Source organism: Vidua chalybeata, chromosome 3 (genome assembly GCF_026979565.1).
Source record: "Vidua chalybeata isolate OUT-0048 chromosome 3, bVidCha1 merged haplotype, whole genome shotgun sequence".
Taxonomy (NCBI): Eukaryota; Metazoa; Chordata; class Aves; order Passeriformes; family Viduidae; genus Vidua; species Vidua chalybeata.
Window position 1 is genome coordinate 49,580,798 of NC_071532.1, and position 23,232 is coordinate 49,604,029.

Sequence of the window (23,232 nt, forward strand, 5' to 3'; positions counted from 1 at the left end):
GTAATTCATGCTCTAAAGGAAAAAAAAGATTCAATCTTGTGTTTGTGATTTTACTTTTTATATACAATTTGACTGTGAAGCAAAACATCCAAAAAGCACAAACCAGATTGAACTCCCATGATAGGGAAGGTTTAGGAGTTAAGCCAATAAGGCAATATTAAAATAAGTACTTCAGACAAATAAACCACATAATTGCAAGCATTAGACACTTCCTGGTGAGTCATTTTGGTACATACATCATTCAGTATCAAAAGTTTAGAATTTTAACGTGTTTGTGTACTGAACAATCAAATGACTCCACTTTCAACATTTCCACATCTTGTATTGACTATCACTAGTACAAATTAATGAATTTAATGAGAACAAAACCAGTACGGCAAATAATGTTTTGCAACATGGATTATTTACACTTAGCTGGTGTTCAGAGACAGAGGTCCCTTCTTTTATTTCTATTTACTTTTCCATCATCAATGCCCTCACATTTCTTGATTTAGGTCAGACTAATCCTGACTAATTGAGCTGCTCCATCCTTCCGTACTAGTGACCTGGATTAGAAGCAAGAGACATTTTTTTCACAGCAAAGATTCAGAAGCAAAGAATAAACCTCAGCTCACAAAATATCCTATATAGTCCCAGTAAGGAGAAAGTTACAATTAGCCAAAGTAATTCCTTCTTGGCACACCGAAGCATGAATTTCTTCATGGCTGTCATGGCTTCTAGTTTAATGGTTAATCTGGAAAGGAGAGGAATAGGAAAATCTCATCTGGACTCCTTTGGAGGTACTGTGTAGATTTTTTCTCAGATGCTCTCACGGCAACATCTTGAGTCACAGAAACAGTGAAGTATAAGGATCTGCCTGAAAAGATTATGCTGCAGCTTTCCAGGTTTTTAGTGCCTTAATGAACTAGTTCTGTTTTCAAAGATGACTTTGTTTCAGAAAACTGCGACCCTGAGGTCTAAATAACACGTTACAACTCCAAGTTACAACTAGTGACCCTTGTGAAGGCTCCTAGAAATGGCAGGTACATGCTGGAGTATTAAATCTGCAAAACTTCACATATTTATGTCAAAGTGGAAACAAAAAAGGCACAATATTTATACCTTCATTTACCTGGTATAAAGGCACAAGTAAGGATCTGGACATTTTATTCAGATAAAAAATGCCAGACAGCTCTTTTTTACTTTTTTCTTTTCTTTTTTTTAATTTTCTTTTTTTTTTTTTCTTTCAAAACCAGGTTTATTTTTTCAAGTAATTCCTTGTGACATGTTTTGACATCACTTTTACATGATATGCAGTTTTAAGCCTCCTCAGTGAACCTGAATTACAAAATTCAAATCTGTGAGAAGCAGAACCATCTATCGACATTTGCTATACTTGACAATTTCAATACCTGCTGACACCTGGTCTACACTTCTAGAAGTCATCAGCAAAATGTTCACTGTGATAACAGCAATGGAGTAGAGAACATCTGTAATTTCCTCTGAAAAAAACACTCCTCTTAGTCGCTTGCCTAAATGTCAGCATCTTAGAAAGAAAATCTAGGCTTCACTCTTATTTAATCCACAGAAGCAGTGTATGTTGCTCCATGTATCACATTTTGCCCATGTTATCAGAGGATGTGAAAATTAGTTTATCATCATAATACAATAAAATCTTCCTATGGACATTTAATGAAAGGTCTGCTTCTGTCTCCTGACATTACCAGAACTCAGACTTGAATGAGATGATGGCTTTGCCAGCACAAATGATGCAGCGCTGTCACGCACACAACAATGTTAAAAGTGTATTTTACAGAAGGAAAATATTGTTAGGTATTTGCTTTAATTTAGGTACTGAAACAAAAAGTAATGCAAACCTATGGAAAGACAATTCAAACATGCTGAAGGAAAAGGAATGAAATTTGATAGTATGAGATAAAAAGAAGCTTAGAATCCCCAGAGCTACTTCAGTCAAAAATCATAGGACTGTATATAAAGATTCCAGTAGGGAACTTCACACAGGATTACCCACCCCTTACAAAGTTTGAAGTTTTGATTCACTGTTCCACAGCAGAAGGAAGGGTAGATTCTTACCTGTTTAGTGCAAATGCATAATGCAACCTCACATGGTGGTGTGAAGCCAAGTCAAAAGTGGGCAGTTTTTCTAAAGTTTTCACCAATTTCACAATGGAATCGTAATCCTTCCAAAAGAAAGGGATAATAAAGTTTTAAGTGGCTGTGCTGAGGTATGCCTATATAAACTCCTCTTAAACCTAAGCAGCTATGATGTCATACTAAGAAGTATTTTCAGTCCATTTTAAGTTTTATGGATTTCAGTTTCTTTAGTCTCAAATTGTAAATAACCTAGCACTAATCAGAGATGGGAATATGCACAGTATTTAGCAGGGAAGCCCAATTTGGTCTCCTGTGCTGCTTCAACATGGTCCTGTGGGAATTTTCACACATCTGTTTCACTATTAAAATTAGGAACTGAACACACCTCAGTGCTTATATTGTGCAGACATTACAAAGCTAACTGCATCTGAATTAAGGCATCTTAAATCTCTGAAGTAGTCATAATCCACAAAAACAAGACTCTTTAATACTACAAGTTTTAAAGTACCTTACTCACTGATATATTTAAAAAACAAATAAAAATAAAAAATCAAACTCAAACCACTTCATAATGTTTAAGGAGCGACAGTTCAAATTATGGATAACATAGCAAGCAATTACCAGCATCGTTCCAAAACCTGAAATATGAACTATTTATGTTTCCATAAGAAATGTCACCAGCTTTGATGAAAAAGACTACATTTGCCTATCAATTGCAGAATGCCACCATAGCCTTTAACTGCATGTTGTTCATCACACAGCAGTGCTGAGATGGAGAAGAGTTATTACGTGTCATGTACGTTATAGGTACATGACACGTAATAGGTACTGTTATAGGTACTGTTATAAAACCCTTTTCTGCTATGGAAAGGCAAACAGTGAAACTACAAAACAAAATAAAAACATCAGAGATAAAGATTTTTACTAGCGTGCTTTATACACACATTTTATTTAAAAAATCTGTGCCAAATACACCAAAAATTTCTGTGAGAATGTAATTTAATTTACTATTCTTAGTAGTAAACTCCTACCTGGATGTCTCTGTAGGACAGCAGCAAGTTTATTACAATGTCAGCAGACAAGACTTCAACATTATCGACTCGCTGTCGAATCCTTGCCAGCTCTGCTGCGAGCTCTTTGCCCGTGTAAAGCGTCCGGGCCTTTCTGATGTCATTCAGAATGGATTCCCGGAAATACTGGCTGGAGAGGAACAACTTCACATCAGCACAGCTCTCCCACAGTGTATGTGCAGAACATGAATTGATGGAGCAGTGTCAATGCAGAGATTTGGTCAAGCTGAACTATTAAATATCAGTTTTTCTGAACAGAAGGCAAAAGAGGCTGACATTTATCTTGCCAGCTGGAATATTTGTGTTTCACATGGGTGTACAAGAAGACAACTCACCTGGAACTGGCCTGTGCCACCTTCAAGAGCTGAATAAATCGATCCACCAGAGGTAAGCATATAGGCCCAAGGAGAGATTCAAAACCAGGCGACATCAGCTCTGTTAGTCCCTTCACAAAACTGCTATCACAGCAGTACACCTTGTTATGTGGAGTTATCATGTAAGGAACAAATATGTAGTTCCCTGTGCACATCTGCAGGGAAACAAGGGGCAATATTTAAGGCAGTTATGGCTTGGCAAGCCAAAGTATGAAACAATTGTATGTACTACCTGCAGAATTCCACCTGTTAAAGTCAAAGGGAGACATGCTGCTTACTTCAGCAAGACTAAGTTTTGGCTCATAAATTCAGTTTTCACATCAAATATGATATTCACCTGAAATGTATTCTTTCAGATTTCTGATCTGCTTCCTGTAAAATCAGTCTTTTCAGAAATATCAAGTTGACCTTAAAATTGTAATTGGCTCAATAGTGAAATAATTCTCAGGCCACACCCTGAAGAGGCAGATGGAATTAAAATAAGCTGAGGTACTTGCTGTTCAAGGTGACATGATCAGAAGAAAACAGTACAGTTTGGCTCACAGATACTGGAAACAGTAACACAATCTAGTTACCTCACAACAGGACAACCATAGAGAAAATTAGTCCTCATATGAACTGCAAAATTACTCAAATAGTTTTGCATTCAAAAAGCAAAATAAATTCCCTACCATGTAGAAAATATTTTCAATGGGACTTAAAATCATACACAACTCAGAATAATCACTTACAGAGCACCTCAGCATTGCTAAACTGCATTGATTTTTATATACCAATGTATGACAGATACTTTGCAAAAAAAAAAAAAAAAAAGAAAAAAATTAAGTGTCTTCCAAGGAAGAGGGAGGCAAGATATCTGCTGACTGTGGTATGTGTGTGAGTACAGATTTATGTGCAGAGGAAGTTGCCAAATCTTTGTGTTTAAAAGAGCCTTAACTATGAGACAGAATACCAACAAAATTGGGAGGAGTTCCTCCATTCATCTCTCAAAGCTCAGACTCCATTACTGAAGTGCCCAGCAGCCCAACAACAAAAGCCTTAAGGAAGCATTTCTTGAGACTCATAATTTTTAGTATGCCTAAATTGCTTCCAAGGTTAATTAGTTTCTGTTCAGCTGCTTTGACTTTCCCAGAAGTCAATACTGCAATGCAGAGAGCACTTCAGAAACTCCCTGCCTAGTTGAGCTCCACACACTGAGAGGGCAGTGACTGAATAGTTTTTGAATGCACAATATCATCTGTGTGCTTAAAACATGCATTTTAATCTGCATTATTAGATTTTTAAAACATGGAAGGATTGAGATAGTCAAGCCTGCAAAACATACATGTATAGCTATGTCAGTAAGTATCATATGTCATGTTTGTGTACAAATCAGAGACTGATATTCAGTAGCAAGTAGTATGAAAAGTACAGGAATTGTTTTTTAATTACACCCATCATATTATGAAATTTTAAGACCTCAATATAAAGGCAATCCCACTGCATTTCTGAGGGGTATCAACAGACTCTGTAAAATCTAAAAATAATTGGTGCAGGCATTTACATGAGGTCAATTGAGATCAACTAACACAGAAGCTGTTTGGAGATTATTGTATACAGTGCCTTGCACAAGGGTTAATTTAGTCTTCTTTCTGCAACCATTGTGAACTACTGCTGCTGAAGAGCTAGGGAATATTTATCTCCGTGTGACTGCAGCAATTCCAAAGGAAACTTGAGAACAGGGGAGTATATGACAAATTTTTTAACAAGTAACTAAGGAGTGGGATGCCAGAACCCAAACTGGTTGTCTATGCAACAGAGAAGTGAATGGATACTTCTATTCAAGAATATCCTAGAGTGTAAGGCAATCACATGTTTTCAACAGTGAATGGATGAACTTTTTACCCTGCTAAAACCTAATGAGCTCCACAGTCAAAGGCGGAGGGAAATTATGAATTTGATGGAAGTGGTTTCAGCAATTATAACAGATGGGTACATTGCCACTGGCATAAGAGCCACTATTACACATAGGCAGACTGTTCTCCAGCTTTCCTTTTCTAGGTAAAGGAGAAAAATGTTGAGAAGTCAGAGTCAAGAAAAAGGGCTACAGATATGCAGAGACAAACATTTTACTTCCTAATGTTTATTCAGCGCATTAAAAATAAATTCAAAACTGTTTGCAGGAAGACGTTCGCAGACCTCTGGCACACTGTTTCCAATGATGAGGTCTTAAATAAAAACCAACTCCAAAAAAGGATGTTCCCATCTTTTGAAATTCAAAGAATTCAAGGTTTACCCTTGTAAAACGGTCATGCCACCTACAGAGACAGTACCAGAGTCTTAATCTTTAATTCTACCAGGAGGAAAACTGCTCTCCTTGTAGATGACAAGTGTCTGAATCCATTACAGAGCACGAGCTCTTAGAAACTCATCCTGAGTGCACTTTCTGTAGCAAGTACTTATTTATTTCAGTGAAACAAGAGAGCCAGCAAAAGTTAGTTTATATGCATTCCTCCTGTTAGCTGAGGGGGAAAAGAAAAGCTGGTTATAATATAGAGCCTGGCATAGAAGACATAAAGACCCAAGAGTCTTTGGAAGCAGTGGACAGGGAAGAACTTAACAGTAAAAGACAGGAGAAAACACTGTGGGAAGAAGAGAAAAAAAAAATGAGTCCATTTACAGTTGTTCAGAGGCCCCCAGGGGTCTCAGGAAATTGTCTCAAGGTAGAATCTCACCCTGATATTCAGTAGCAAGTAGTGTGAAAACACAGTGGCCTTTCCCTCAGCCAGACCATCACTTTGCTTCTTAACTTAACCTAGATAGTTGTCTTCTGTGGGAACTCTGTATCTACGAAACTTCTCAAATTCAGCTGAAGTTCATCACACAGACAAACAGGCAGACACAGAACAAATGTGGAGAATGAAAAACCAGTACAAGCTCTAAAGTTTCATTTCCTTAGGAAATACACTTTAAAATAAAAATAGAAAGAGCACACACACAATAAAGCTATGAAACACAAGAAATACTGACTTCAATTTCACTTCCCTAGCTAAAGAGTACAGTAGGTAGATATTTAACAGCTAAAACTAACAAAGGCAGACATGCAATAGCTCTAGTGTCAAAAGAAAAAAAGAATTAAAAGTTATATATTATTTACTAAAGGTGGTGGTGGAAGAAAGATAACAGTGACAGCAAGAACGCTTTTGTATAACAAAGTCTATAGCCCCCTATTCTGGAAACATGTTGTGTTATCATCACAAATTCTCATTGCAAAGAGCCCAACTCCAGCCACATTTGGGCTATGATTAGGGTGGGACCCAAGAGAACCAAGCTGTGAGGGAAGCAGTTGTGGAGCTACTCTAAATGTCAGACCACTTTGAATCATTTTTCCCAAAGTATGTGACTTGCTTCAATCCTCATTCATCCAGTGATGCAACCTGTCTCAGCAACTGACACTTCTTTCTCATCTTTTTTGTCAAAATATAAGCTACGCTAACTTAAGTCAGAAAGGATCAGGTGGTCTTTCTGACACACACTTCCCATCTGCTCACACTTGCTTTACATTTTCACTTAATACATATTACTAGACTTGGAAGCTTAAATATATTTAACTTACTCTATTAAAATTTGCCCTGTAATACTTCACCCTAACTCTGATCCCACAAAATCTGGTCTTGCTTCTAACCCTAATTGACTTCCCTCTATACTCTAAGTCTGTTAATCACACAAGACAAAATTGTTTTACTTTGATCCATTCTTGTGACTTACTATATCATGTATAATGAAAGTAACACATAGAAGCCTTTCAATAAACCCAGGATATTTTTCAAGGAGTAGCATCTTAAATACAGTTGTAATATTCTGTTAACACCCTTTAAAAACATGGGTTGAATACAGGGGCTTCAAAATGAGTGGGAATAGACCCCCTCAATCAAGAACAAGTGCTTCAAGTTTCATTTTACAACCCTCTTCCTTTATAAAACCTTCATTATTTAAGGTTCAAAAGCTCAAATTACTCTAGTGAAAATTACAAAGGGATTGCAGAGCACCTGAGTTGTATGTTGAAAGGCATTACTGAAAATACCCGGGGCTGGGACAAGCCTGGAGTGTGCATACAGCAAGTTAGATGATAGTTACTGTGGTTCACACTGATGCACAAGAACTTGGGACATTAGACGGGTAATCCTGGCCTAAGCTTTCAGATCAGCTGAGCTACTTTTATCTGGGAGATATGAACATACATATCAAAGCCTTGGGCTAGCACACTCAGTACCCGGCAACACCAGGTCATTTTCTGACGACTATCCATGTCAGCCCGTTTCATCAAGTCAGATGAATTAGAAGGCAGAAGTGCTGGCTTGCACCAGCTACACACATAAATGCTTACAACTAAGTGACAGATACTGTAATTAATTTTTGCAAATGTTTTAATTGCTTTGTATTTTTCTAATGTCCCTTCCTTATTTACTGAGGACAAATTTAACAATTCAAAAGCATTAATAATTTCAGTTAGAGATGTAAGATCATGTTTAATAGCTCTATAATTACAGAATTTAAGACAAGGCTTCTAGCTAAATGTAGTGGTCACTGGATCATTAAGCACCTCTTCCTTGTTCAATATCCTTTCTCAGCTTCTGAAAGAAATTAATATACCATCTACTTCTATTCAAGAGACAATAAAAATCAATAGCATATACTTACATTTTAATGATCACAGTAAGAATATAAACCAGCCCTTCTTTCAATATTCCCCTCTTCTACAGAACTACTTGTGAAAAGGGCAGCTTTTTGGACTTGAATGGGGAGACTATGTCTTAGAAAGAACATCATGAAATAAGATAAACACCACTCTCTCCCTCAAAAATAAATCTGATGTAATAAAAAAGATTTTTTTTCAGAAAGTTGCATAGATTAAAAAGGCATGGTGCTAAACAAAGGAACATTTGAGTTCTGGTCAATTAAAGTCACCAATTAATGACTTTTTCTTCAAAAAGAGGGGGAAAACTCTGAAAAAATGCAGAGTGTCAGTGGTGCACAGTCCATCCAATACCCGAAGGGTCTTTACTAACACTGCTCTGTTTGGATCATTTAGCAGTCAAATATCCACAAACAGAGAAAAACTGCCTTCAAAGACAAGAAGTGCCAAAGAAAACAAAGATTCCCAAAACCATGATACTTTAGCCATGAATGGGAGAATCTAGCAGAATCCCACCCACTTGCCACTTGCCAAAGATTCAGGTCAACATCTAATGTAACTTTAAAAAAAGAAAAAAAATCAGCTGAAGTAATAAAAATTGCCATTATCTCTCACAGTAGGAACTGTTCTTCCTGCTGACACTCTTCTAATTAAAAGAACTTTTTTCTATTTCTCCCACTCATCCTTTTGAAAAATATCTGACTTTATTTCAATTCTTCTGGTGAAATTTTTAAGGCAGTTCTTTGACTGCATATGGTATTATGTGTAGCAGATGGCAAAATCATAAACCAAGTTATTAAATCTATTCCCTCCATCCCCCAAACACACAGTAAATCAAGATGTGCTGATGTTTTAATGAATACAGACTCAGTTTGGGTTTACTTTAAGTCCCACTCCATGAATGACAGCCTTACTACTGATTTGAAAAGGAACTTAAGTAAGCCTCATGCCTCAAATGAACAGAAGCACAGAGACTGGATCTACACTATCAATACCTCCCCTTTTTTTTTGAGAATATATTCTTTCTTTATATACCCAGGAATATCATTCTATTGCAGCCATGCTACATCCTAAATGCTTGTTTAAAATCATCTTACAGCCTATGTGGTACTTTCATCACATTTACATAGGAAAAAAAGTTACCAACATTTTCCTAGGAAAGTATGTGTTAAATATATTAGTCAAGAATTCACAAAATTAAAGAATAAGCAAGACGTAGTGTTGTATCATAAATAATATATACCACAGTTATCATTTCCAACAAAATATTTACTGAAGGCTACATAGCATTTTTACATACTTGGATATCAAAAATCAAACTAGCCACAAATCTCTTGTTGGCTGGATGAAGAGTATTAAAAATATTTACCACTATTTCCGTGGTGAAAGAAACCAATAGTTAAATATACTCTATGCTACAGTCTTTTAACAGCAGTTATGTGGAGATTCTGAGCTTGCAGATGCCTCTGGAATGCCTCATCCAGAGCCACAGAATGGGTCAGGTTGGAAGACACCACAGTGGTCATCTGGTCCAACCTCCCCACTCAAGCAGGGTCATCCTAGAGCACATGGTACAGGATTGTGTCCAGACAGTTCTGGAATATCTCCAGTCAGGGAGACTCCACACTCTCTCTGGGCAATTTGTTCTCTGGGCAGTTTGGTGCTTGGTTACTTGCACAGTAAAGAAATTCTTCCTCATATTCAGGTGGAACTTCCTGTGCGTCAGTGTCTGCCCACAGTCTCTTGTTCTAGTCCTTGGCTCCATTGAAAAGAGCCTGGCTCCATCTTCTTGACGCTCTCCCGTCAGATACTTCTAGACATGGATGACGTCCCCTCTCAGCTGTCTCTTCTTGAGGCTCAACAAGGCCTCAGTCTTTCCTTCTAAGAGATGCTCCTATCCTTTCAACATCTTTGTTGCTCTGTGCTGGACCTGCTCCAGGAGCTCCATGCCTCTCTTGCACTGGGGATCTCAGAACCGGATGAGTTCTCCCACTCACATTAAAGGAGCGCTACACCAAACTGTCTCTCAAGCTACACCTTAAACAAGAGGCAATTAGGAAAGGCTGGGGAAAGCCAGTAAAAATTACAATCATTGCGCCATAGAATGGCTTGGGTTGGAAGAGACCTTAAAGGTCACCTAGCTTCACCATCTGTGTTGTGGCCAGGGACACCTTCCACTAGACCAGGTTGCTCAGAGCCCCATCCAACCTGGCTTTTAACACTTCCTGGGATGGGGCATCCATAGCTTCTCTGGGCAATCTGTTCCGGGGCCCTACCACCCTCACAGTACATAATATCTTCCTAATACTTAATCTAAACTTTCCTTCTTTGAGCCTGAAGCCATTGCCTTTTGTCCTATCACAACAATCTGATCCCTTCGAGTGTTAGAAAAGCAAAACACTACTAAGGGTGCCCAGCCATACAACATTAACCCTGTTGCTCATTCGCTAACACCTGCAAGTCAGCTGCCCAAAAGAACAATTCCCATTGCCTCCAAGGGCCCTCCCGATCAGACCAGGAGCTGTAATGCAGTCTCACACCCCAGGCAGCCCCCAAAGCTACCCACTACTCCAATCTGGTGCAAGAAAGCAGCCTGAACTAAAAGGTGTTCACTGTGTCAAGGTGTAACTTACTACAGTGGGTTGCAAAGCACGTGTAGAATACATGCACATTAAACACTCAGATTCAGCAAGAAGGCAAATTTTAAAAAAAAATTAATAGACCTCCAACTTTCCTCCAAAGGTGGTAGAATTTAAACCGTGGAAAATTATGATGAAATTAAAACTGGTTAGCTAAGACTAGCAATGTACAGTCATGAACTATAACCTTTATAGCAACATCTGATGACTGAAACTCTTTACTAGTAATTTCTAGAATGCCTCTGCTGCTTGATTGACCTCAAAAATCAGATAACAGCAAAAACTAAACTAAAGCTTTCAACCAGCAAAATAACTACCTGCTGTTAAGGTATCACTCCCTGTAAAAATGTATGGTTTTGGTATTACTGGAACATTTGGAAAAGGTCCAATTAAATAGCTATAAAACCACATATAACAGGAAATAAGCCAACGTTATCTCATACTGCTCTGCCCAGACAGGCTCCAGGCAGCTTATCCTTGCTATGCAACATTGTATTGACTATTACTAGGAAGCACAAAAATCCAGCAGAAGAACAAAACTGTTTGCAATAGAATTTTGTTTTGTTTTGTTGTGTTTTTGTTATCCCGCTTAGTTTTAGGGATACAAGGTTTAGAAAAAGCAAACACAAGACATTTCATTTAGGCAGATATATATAGATACACACACACTTGTTTTGCAACCTTTTTAATCCCCTGGTGCCAAGGATACCATGGTCCTGATATGGCTGATGTTTGCATGCTATTAAAAAACATGTTCTAGAACAGCAAGAATGAACTCCTTGTTTATCCATATGTGCATTTCATTATTTTTTTCGTATCAGTAACCTCACATGACTATTTTTGGTAAGGGTGAGCTTCTCTAGAACAGAACCTTTGCCATACCCATTTATCCAAGAATCTTATAATTTATGAAGAAACACATTTTTTATGAAGCAGGTATTATATTCAGTAGTTAGGCATGCACCAACATTGTGAAAGCCTACTTCCAGGTAATTTGGCTGACATCGTGCTGAAAAAATGAGGGAAAAGGAGACAAAGGAGCTGCTAAAACCATTTCACTGACTTCCCTCTTCTAATACCAGGGAAAATACTTCCTCCCAGAAAAGATGTTATGTGGGTGTGCTTGAAAACATCTGAGACTTTCAAGGAACACATTCTTTTTCTGGCATACACTGAAGCATTTCTAAAAGTGATAAATGACAGCGTCACAGTCGCCTATCCAAATTTAAATGGAAAACAGAACAATCCTTTTTGAAACAGATGAAGGCCAAGTTATCATACCTCTCCTTAAGCTTTGGGGACTGTCATTTAAAAACAGGACAGGATGACATCTCCCCTTTATTCTATTGTATCAGTCATCTCCTGCTGGTTTCCTGCTAAGAGAGCTCTTTGCCCAACCCTCCCAGGAACATTACATTAGTCACACATCATTTTCCCTAGGTCCTAGGCCACCAGAACAAAACCACAGAATGTAATACATTCATCTACAAGAAAGGCCTGACTGTTCTCTTTTCATTTTATGTAAAAGGCCTAACTGATCATTTCTTCCACTTTCATTAGAGAAAGGCAAGAGATTTCTAGTCTAGCACATCTTTCACAGCCTTCTGTGAGTGTCTGAAAAGCATTTTTGGATAAGAGCTATATAGAAATTCTATAGGGAAACCTCTTCCCTTTTTTGGTTTAAAAAAAAAAAAAAATCTGTAATTTAAAATGCAGCATTAGACCAAAGCTCACACTGGTTTTGAAGCCATCTTTAGAAACGCCATGCAGAGAAAAGAAAAGACTGCATCTTTTTCAGAGAGTCACATTTCATACTGGCAAAAGTAATTACTTAATACACTGTTAAATAAAGAAGTAAAATCAGGAATGCTGCAGTTTTCATGGCATTGAGGAAAATAAAACCTGGCCAGTTTCTGAAATTAAGTACTTCATATGCCCCCCTAGAAAATTTTATTCAAATATATGGAATTGTACAGTATGCACATAGCACCTCAGGTTATCAGCACAGCACTGGCTAGCCTCTATGAAATTATATCTTAGTAAATGTGGCTACCAGTAAGTCACGAAGCAAAGCTAAGAACAACTCAGCATGCCAGATATATATTCTGACATGACTGGTCCTGCTGCTCCAGAACAAACCACATTGGAAAAGCAGTGTTCTCTCAGCCACAAGTCTGCCTCCACTGAACTTGGGAGTGAAAAAGGGAAGGGAGATCTGGAAGGTCAACCTCAGAAACCAAAGGGACGCCAAGGTGCAGAAACCTACAGTTTAATAATGACTGGCACTCAGACTACTGGGATCTGCACTGCACTTGGACTAACAGCTCCAGGACACAACTTCTAGAAATAAATACTCTCTTTATAAATGTATTATATATATATACAGACACATACTTCTGTATATACATATATATATACGTACATATACATATATCTACATAGATATACACACATTTATATACATATATATACACATATGCATATATTTACACACACACACACACATATATATATATATATACACACACTTTTTATTTTCAGAGCTGCAGCCATGGGTTTCTAAAATGAGCAACAGTTTCCAAATAACTCTACTTTCTAATAGAGTATTTTAAAAAAACATTAAAGAACACTAAATAGAAAAAGGCAACCAAAAAAAAAGGATAAAATGACAAATGCAAATGGGTGTGAGATAATATGACAGACAAGTAAAGGCAGCAAAGAAAATACCGCTGATAGATACAGGCAAGGTAAGAAGTGAGCCTGGTACCTAGCAACCAAGTGATTTACTCAGATTTGCTGCTAGAATCTCCAGAATTCTACATCTAACTCTGTACAATACAGTAGGAGAGTGTTAAATTATTTGAGTGGAAAACAGAGTATAAACAACATTAAATGAAACAGAAGTTTGGAATGTTTATGATTCAACTGAAATCCATACATCATACTTACATTATTCTTCTGGAAAATAATTTCCTGAAATGAAAACAAAAAAAAAAGAAAATGTTGATAGCACTAGGAAAGTTATTAGGTCAGTATAACTTTCTAATACTACTGTTTGCACACATGACAAGAAAAGGTTGGTTGGCAGATGTTTTCTTATGCCTGTCAAATTAACATAAATGAGTTATTGTCTCAGAAGAGATGAAATTCCTATGGAACCAAGTAGATACATACAACTTACATATACATAAGAGCATACCTACTGTCTGCATGTGAATATACATATATACACATATACACACATGTCCCTCCATTTATAAATTTTCCTAGAGGGATGATGTCCAAAAGTTAATAAACATCTATTCATATTTGGAAAGTCAAATATAGTAACATTTTGCTACCAGGAGAAGCAATCAAAAAGAATAGTAAAAGCAGTATTCATATGAGGTTTTAAAATATTCCAAAACTGCTTGAAATTCACTTGGCTCTAATAATTAGATGCAAAGAACATATCTTTCAATGTGAATTTTCAGATAATTAGAACACACACAGATGGAAAGAGCTGATTCCTGCACACTAATCCAGGTGGTACAACTCAAGTGTAAACCACTTCTGAACAATGATCATCTTGCTTCCAGCATGACTTGTCAGTAAGTTCTGATCCCAGAATTGATAACCGTAACAGATTTACCAGACAGATTTGCTTCTGCCACTGGGACTGGTGAGCAGCTTCACTGGCACAACAGCATTAAAAACAAGCACAGCATCAAACCAAGGCCCTTCATACTTTCCATGTTGCTTAAGTCAGGCTTTGATAAAACTAATCTTCTCCCTGTTGAGAGGGCGTGTTTCACATAGATTTTCAAGTGTGGGTCATAAAGTTCTGGTCAAATCCCCCTGCATGGACAGGGACATCTTCAACTAGAGCAGGCTGATCAAAGTCCTGCCCAGCCTGGTCTGAATGTTCATGCAGAAGAACATTTCACCAGCAAAAGTTTACTTACACTGCTTTGTACCCTGATTAAATCGTGTGCTGCAGTTCTGTATTTCCTTTGTTTTCAGTTTTTTAATTCCCCCTTCCATACAAGATCAAAACTGCACATGCTCTCCTGCATTGCTTCTACTCTTACCTGCTGGCTGTAACAAACACAGGAACAAACACTGCCTCAGAAGATGTCCCAGTATGCCCACAGTGACTTTTTTTAGGCAGTTATGAAATAGTATGGAAAGGGTCTCACTCTTTGACTAATTCCCTACAGACTATCAAGAGCAGAAACACAAGCCCAGTTCAAAGCTAAGGGAAACCAAAGGGAGTCTTTCAGTCAGCAGAGTACTGGTGGCAACTGTGACATCCAAGTCCCCCTGCACAGAACTGGGCTTCCACTGATGCCAGTAGGAATCCAGCACGTGACCCATTTACAAAGTCCAGCTCCTAAACTAGTAAAAAGTTCTTCCAAGTGCCCAGGAAAGCCTGGGCCTCACCCCAAGTGATTTCTCAGTGGGTGTTGGGTATTTGGCTCTTTGCCCAGTACAATGAAATTCTGCTCTGCTCATACTGTGGATCATTGTACTTACACAACTGAATTAAATTCCCAGATACATCTTTTATCATTAGCATTATTTTTAGGGCTTTTATCTGTATACTCTTTGTGTTGCAAAAAGAAAGGAAATAATTGGATTGCAAGCAGTCCATTTAGCTGAGAAAATTTAGAGGGAAGAGCAAGGGGAAGAAACCGAGTTACTAATCATGTCCCTCCAAAATATAGGGCCAGCCTGAAAAAAAAATGGGACAGAATCAAAACCAAATAGCCTGCATTTGCCAGAAGTAGTGGTAGCAAACCCTTCCTGAGTGGTGCTGGTGCCCAGACTGCAGTCTGACTCACCAAGCTGCTCACTCTAAATTCTTCCTATCAGCAAAGCCTGGAAAGGAAGTGGAAGAGCATAAAACACCTCCTGAGTAAAGCCAATGCATCTGAAAGAGGGGAAGCAATTGAAAAGACTGCCATCTAAGTTGTCTGCCCTTTCTCATCATGGAAGTTGCTAAACCTTTTGGCTGGTTGCAGAAGGAAGCAAGTACCAACTCCTTGGCTGACAAAATACACAGCCCCAAAGATTATCTTAAAAGACCCTCTTGACTTAAACCAAAGTACTCTTAACTGTGCACTGAGGCATGAGTTTTGTTTTTACTGACTCTATTACACTGCTGCTAATCTCCAGCACAGCAGTCCTGCAAGTACCTAATGCAAACAGCTGTAACTCAGCAAGATTTTGCAGGGGGTATCAGGAGGCCCCAAAAGGTTTGATAAAAAACTGCTAATTTAGACAGAAGCTAAAGCCTAAAGATTATTTTGCTGCCTACACACTACCACTCTCACAGGATTGTTATTACTGTGGCAGTTTACCACAAACACCAGTAATTCTCTTGAATGACAAAGTCTTGCATTTAGTTTCTCATCTCAAATTTGGCAAACTTCTGTTTCCATAAACAGCCATTTAACAGCTAGGTATTTAAGTGACTGCAATCAAGCAATCTAAATCTTTCTCTTTAGAAAACTAAACTGAGTTTTACAGCATTGCATTTTAGACATCTTTGCCAGGCCTCAGAACATTTTTGCTATTCTGTTCTGAACCACAAGTGGCATGTGTATTTCTTACAGAAAGGACTTATTTCAAGTGTTAGACTAGCTGTGACTTCCCCTCCAAACCCCTTTTTCCACCCAGCGCTACCTTCAGTGACTGCAGAGACTCTGCATTTGTGTCACAGTAGAGGATAATGTTGTTAGCCATGCTGAAGCTCTCCCTGACTCCCAGATGGTAGAACAGGGAAGGTTGACGGAAGGCATCGCTCATCTCTACCACAGCAATATCTGCAGAAATAAATGAAAAAAAAAAAGTCAATGCCACACATTTCTGACAGTCAAATACATCTAGGTCATGTTTCTTCACACAATTTATTTTGGTAAGAAGACCTGGCTTTAAGTAGAAAATAAGAGCTCTAGAGGGATTTCCCCATTTTAGCTATTATGCTTGAATTTTGAACATAGTCAGCAGGATGTGGTTTTGGTTTTTTCTATTTCACTATTACTCCTCTATTTTTTTCTTTAAACGAGACCTTAAAATGGTAAAAATGGATAAACCACTGATCAAGAAAAGGAAAAAAATTTAATTGCTGTCCTCAAGAATAAAATTCGCTTGGTAAATCTATACATGGTGAATGATAACCTTAGTGAGAAATAAAAGAAAAAAATTACATTAGACGCATTTTTACTCTTTGTGCGAGTTGCAATAAAAATTCATGTAATCTATAACATACTGTATAGATTCTGTACTAGAAATTTGGAAGAAAACAAACTGAAAGGTAACGTTCCAATATAAATTACCACTCAGATCTATTTTGATTCATATAGAAAGAAGATAAAATGAGAAAAAGACAAGGTACAGATGCAGAGAAGCAAAGAGGGAGTAAATATATAAAGCCAAACAAACACCCATATAAGTAAAAACTTAACTGTGCAGAGAACTCTGTTCATAATAACTTTTACCTGTGTGAATAATGCATGCAAGCACATACATGGATGCTTACAGATAAGGAATGCAGTCCACAATTTCTCTTAAACCATGTGTTTTTCTTGACAAGATTTGCACCAATGCTAGAGTATAACAAGAGGCAATAACTATTTCTGCTGACTCTTTGTAAGATTCCTGTTATACCAAGCAGCCTATTTCCACTGCAAAAGTCTTGTGGAATCAAGAGAGCAAAGCAAGAAAACGCACTCATCTCCACCTCTTCTACAAACACCTTTCTGTCTTTTCACCCAACTATTTTTTTTCTTAAAAAACAGAAAACCAAACCCAAACCAGAGAAATAAGCTTCTGTTAAAGAGTAGAACAAGGAAAGAAGAAAAGCAGTCTGGTTTCCAGTATCTCTCTATGCTTTCCCATTCCTTTGGAAGCTTTCATGACTGAAAAGACAGATAGCAAGATAAGCTCTGTAGGGAAAAGCCTATGTACCCTCGAGTTTCTCTAATTAATCTAATCAGAGATTCTATTTCTAACCACAACTTCTCACCTCACCTATTTACTTAGATCATCAAAACTGAAATGAAGATATTCAATAAAAGATCAGCCTTCTGGTCACACTCTTAACTGGGGAAGCAGTGTCTCCTCCAGCTTGTTAAAAAGGAATTTCCTTTGAGACATCTACTCTTCAGCAATGTGCTTCAGTAACTGGCCTACAGGCTTATAAATTATTAAAAACCTGAAGGAAGAAGAGATATACATAGGGGAAAGAACAAACTTTGCCTATACAAGCCTAGGCTCTTCAAGAAACAAAGTTAAAAGAGAGGAGACTAATGTGATATAAAAAAAGATATCTTTTCACACTAAAAAACCTAATATTAAACTATGTTTTCCAAAATTCTAAGATTCATAACTTGTGTTCTAAGCATCTCCCTCTGTCCAATTCCACATAAATATTTGCAGTATGGATGCCATCAAATTTTATTGAATTAAAAAAGTCAGTGCACTGCTAAGACTACACATATACTCACTTTCATTAATTTTAGGAAAGTGAAGCATCACAAAAGCCAAACAAAAATGACAATATTGCTACTCCATTTTGGGTGAGATTAGAGTCTGTTTATTTTCTTCTGAAACTTGCCATAATGCAAGTTATATTTTTAGCTGTTCTTACTCACATAGAAGTCTAATCTTGAGAAACTTCAAATTTATGGTACATATCTATTAGTGTCAAGCAGAAGGAAAATTTGCGCAATGTGCCATGACTTAATTCTGCAATCCTGCAAGATAATGTGCTCTCACTAGAGTTGCAAAATTAAGATTAAAAGAGAAATATTACTTTAGATGGAGCCTGATCAAAGCTAAATTACAAAAAAACACTTGAGAAATCCTATGTTAAAATGGCAAGTTCCTAAGATCATGAAGAAGGAAAGAGAAACTCAAAAAATATTATGTGTCTATATATATATTGCTGTCAAGCTGGCCAAATACATTGAACAGAGTCTGACACAGGACCACATTCTTGGGCCCTGTACCATCCCTATCATAGTAAAAATAAAATAAAATAAAATAAAATAAAATAAAATAAAATAAAATAAAATAAAATAAAATAAAATAAAATAAAATAAAATAAAATAAAATAAAATAAAATAAAATAAAATAAAATAAAATAAAATAAAATAAAATAAAATAAAATAAAATAAAATAAAATAAAATAAAATAAAATAAAATAACCCAAAACATACAAAAACCTTGAGTTGCTTACAGAGAGGAGGGAAGGACCATGAATAAAGAAAGATCTGCATGAAAAATTACACTGAAGTACTGGTATAAACTTTTTTGTGACACTTGTATTTCTTATGTAACTAAAGAAGAAAGGACATGTCAAGACTTCTGTGAAATTCTTCTGGATAATCCCATTTGATAGATAAAGCAGTGCCTTCCTTAGAATAGGTCCATCTTTTGTTAAGTTTTCCTGCTCATTTTAGCAGTTATGTATTTTAAGATGAAGACGTCACTCACAACAAAGAGATCAGATTTCTCAAGTTCAGGTTAGGCCTCAGGGCTGGTATTGCAATTTCCAAGGGGAACAACCCAAATCTTACCTGCAATTCCAACAAGCCAGAAAAGGTATATGCACTTCTGAGATCAGATGTCTATCCAAATAAAAAAACATATATCCTAAACCAGCTCCTCTGACAGACCTATTTTTGACTATCTTCTTTCATAACATCAGAAGATAACTTCTCTGAGAAAAGGAGGGATCAATGAACTTGACAGAAGTGCAGAAGTCAAATACTATGTAACTCATTTGGGAGAAAAAGAAAAAAAGATAAAAAACCCACCACAGAAACAGGAGTGGTAATGGTTCCTACAAAGCACCAGAAATGTACCATCAAGTGCACTACAAAACAGCCAAACACTGTATTCAGTTACTTTAAATATTATTATAAGTTTAGCAAAGATTAGCAGGACTGATGGCTTTCAAGACAAATCTAAGTAAAAGTACACACACAGACATCAAAATTCTCACTAGTTTGAAAGAGCCAGGATTTAGCTAAGCCCAAAATAACTAACTGTTTGGTCATCAACATATAAATGGCCATAATCCTCTTTATCAGGTTCTCACTCTCATTTCCCCAAGATGACATCAATCAAACATTCTGATGCCATAGAAGATAAGTTTCCAGTGTTCTCACTGGAGAACACACTTTCATAAGTGGCAAAATTGTATTTCAACAAAGGTGGAGGAATCAGCTCTACAGTTACACTGGAACTACCCCCTTACCAAAACACCTGTGGTTTGAGTTTCAAGGCAAGTAAAAGCCTGATCAAGCACAGGAATCAGAGTAGAGCTCTCTCAACACCTGAAACCTCAGGATGAAGCACTCTGAAGACCAGGAACATCAGTTCACTGATGTCAATTCACTTCAAATGCTCTTGCACACCTTCAATGTTGCAGCAAACAAAGTCTGTTCAGGCTCCAGCAGACAAATGAGTAGGGTGGGTATGGAAGCACACTGCATAAAACAGGAAGAAAAGACAGAAAGTGCAAGAACTGCAATTTCTGCAACCTCACAGGCTGCAAGAATGTGAAATTTAATTTTGTACCCAAGACCAAAGTAAGGGATAAAATTTATTCTATCTCATGAAAGTAGACCTGGTGACAGATTGCTGATACTAAAGAAAACAGGTATAGAACGGTCTTTACCTTTTCTAGTAATTTTTCACATTACAGCTAGAAAGTCTTACAATAGGTCTTGAAGTAAATTATTGTCTCTTAATAGTTTATAAACAATAAAGTAAGTCTAATCACTACCTTCTCTCCCATCTCCTTAAAAAGTTGGGCCGCCTAAATAGATAAGACAAGTGTATCATAAACCTAAGACTAGAGCTCCATTCACTCTGGCCTAGGCAGCAAAACCAGCATAAATCCAGCAGCAGGCAGTTCAGTGTCCATGTCCTAAATCACCCCAAGCTCTGTCTGCCTGTTGACAGCAGCCAAACTGCCTCTAATGAGGCTGCCTGTCTACACATTAGCTGAATAACCACACACTGAGCTGCAGACACACCAACTACTAAGCAATCAAAATCTAGCCTGTTATTAGGCTAACTAACATCTACACCAACAACATCTTGAAACACACTATCACGCATTTAAGAGAACAAAATATCACTGCACTAGTAACTGGCTTCTTATTACCCTGGGAAACCAGATTCATGAGTTGGAATTGGAGGCAACTCACTTGACCCTTTTTGCCTGAGAAGCACTGGAAAAGTACACATCTCTGTGAAGTTTGGCATAGATTAAATCTATCTTACAAATCGTTCCTAACTGTGATGTAAATCCACTTAGTTCTCTTTAAGCTATCTGTGCAAAGATTGAGAACCTTACATGTAAAGTCTCTCCTAATTAACTTGTCTTAAGAAACGGTAAAAACTCCAGAGCATACACATTAATATGGCTAAAAAAGGGTAAGTGTCCATTAGTGGATACAGAGCCCTTTGCTCTTGGCTATTAGCCATGCCTTTAGTCACCAAGAAAGTGATAAATGAAATGCAGTGGTCAGAGTTCATCTCCTACTCATTGTTTTAAATGTAACAGGACAAAGAAGAATATTTAAACAAGTGCTCTGAGATATCTTACACATACACCCTACTTTTTGATACTACCAGCTTACTGCAGTACTGCCAGGAAAAGCAGTGAATACAAACAGAGCAGCTATACAACTAATGAATGTTTATGTTTGCTATTATCTTCTGATTAATTGGTATTAAACACATGACTATTGCCTTACATTCACTGTCCCACAATCAATCAGGGGAACAGGAAAGATGATAACGGCAACTTCTGAGACCAGGATTTTTTGCTCTTTTCCACTTGAGGGCTAAAAGAGTAAGATATCATTCTGACAGAGATATAGAAGAAAAGAAAGGAGGGCAAAATTTATTTCAGTGCGAGTCTGAACACCAAACTTATTTCATTCTGCAGTAGCAGCTATCCATTCAGCCTTAGAACGATGACATGACAACACTATTGGGCAAACTTTCAGAAACAAGCAAGGAATATCCTTATCTATTTCAACTTCTTTATGATTCTCTGTGCTTGGCACAGACATCTTCCTGTTTACCAGAGACTGCCTGCATGAGGTAGGAAAACCTGCTTTGGCAATCCCAACACATTGGTACAGATTGGTGTTTCTGGTTCAACTGTGCAAACCACAGTGCCACTGACTTGTCAACAGCACTGGAACCAGACATTTCCTGTCAAGAGTGTCTCATATGGCTCCAAAACCGGAAACAATTGATGGGAGCCACTGAGGTGAGAACACCCAAATACAGGTGAATGGCTGACCTCCCAGGAAACCAGTCCAGTCAAGCCAGTCTGTTGGGAGAGGCTAAACAAAACAAAAAACAAAAACAAACAAACAAACAAAAAAAAAAACAACCCACAATTTTGTAAGGGTGTCTGAGGCTTGAATATGGGGAAGGAAAAGCAGGCAATGATGGCACAGGCAAGTTAAGTGTGCCATATACTAGAGGAAAAGCAGAGTATCTCTAGAGGGTTGAACTTACGCACAAAGTAGGCTTAAGAGCACCAAGACAAAAACACGTGATGGGCATGGGCTAGTTCTTATCTAGTTAAATGCACTATGACTTAGGAATCTAATAGTAATCCTGTCTTGAGCAGTCTCGTTTTTATGTAATGGAAGCAGAGATCCATCATCAATGAAGTATGTACCAGAGCCTGCAACCTACTCAAAAGGGAGTTTCTGAGCACAAATTCCCAGAAGACACAACACAAACCCAGCTGTCTGGTGGGTGGTCCCTTTCCAGATGCTGCATAACGCCAAGTTGAGCTACAAATAATTAGAGCACTTAATACTTGCCCAAAAAGCACCAAGTTACCTTTGGATACAACAGTACCATTTTGGCCTCATGCTGGTATTAAAAGCCCACTGTTCCTTGAACAGCTAAACTGAGTTGAACTGCTCTTGAATTTCAAAGTGAAATTCACCTACACCTAGACTTATAAGCAAAAAGGTATGATTTCCCTTCAGATAAACTCAATAAACAGCTTTTACTGTTGGGGGTGGTTCTGACCCTCTTCCACATTTGTATCCGACCTAGTGTGGTCAATACCCAGTGAGACAACTCAGTCTCTCTGTTGGCTTGGAGAGGTGGGGTGAGTGTGCAGGATCAGCTGACTCCTGGATCAGTTAGATAATCTCACTTTCCACCCACACAATGACTGGGTCCTATACAAAGAAGGCACCAGACACCACAACATCTGCAAGGATGCAACTGAGTACCTAATTAGTCCTGCTTAAGAGTCACATATTGTTCCAGGGAGTAGGTAAATTTTAATCCTCCATATAGACATGGATGCAACATCCACTTGTTCAAGAATCCCATATATA

At 37.7% G+C, this 23,232-nt stretch overlaps 1 protein-coding gene across 1 annotated transcript in view; it reads right to left on the minus strand.

Moving 5' to 3' along the window:
* The window catches only part of MAP3K5 (mitogen-activated protein kinase kinase kinase 5), a 99,110-nt gene that overhangs the window by 53,406 nt on the left and 22,472 nt on the right, over nt 1–23,232 (minus strand). Inside the window, exons 2-6 of the mRNA XM_053936977.1 lie at nt 16,520–16,659; nt 13,802–13,825; nt 3,500–3,693; nt 3,126–3,294; nt 2,074–2,180 (exon numbers count right to left, since the gene is read on the minus strand). Coding sequence (XP_053792952.1) covers nt 2,074–2,180; nt 3,126–3,294; nt 3,500–3,693; nt 13,802–13,825; nt 16,520–16,659 — 634 coding nt within the window. The remainder of the gene's footprint in view (nt 1–2,073; nt 2,181–3,125; nt 3,295–3,499; nt 3,694–13,801; nt 13,826–16,519; nt 16,660–23,232) is intronic.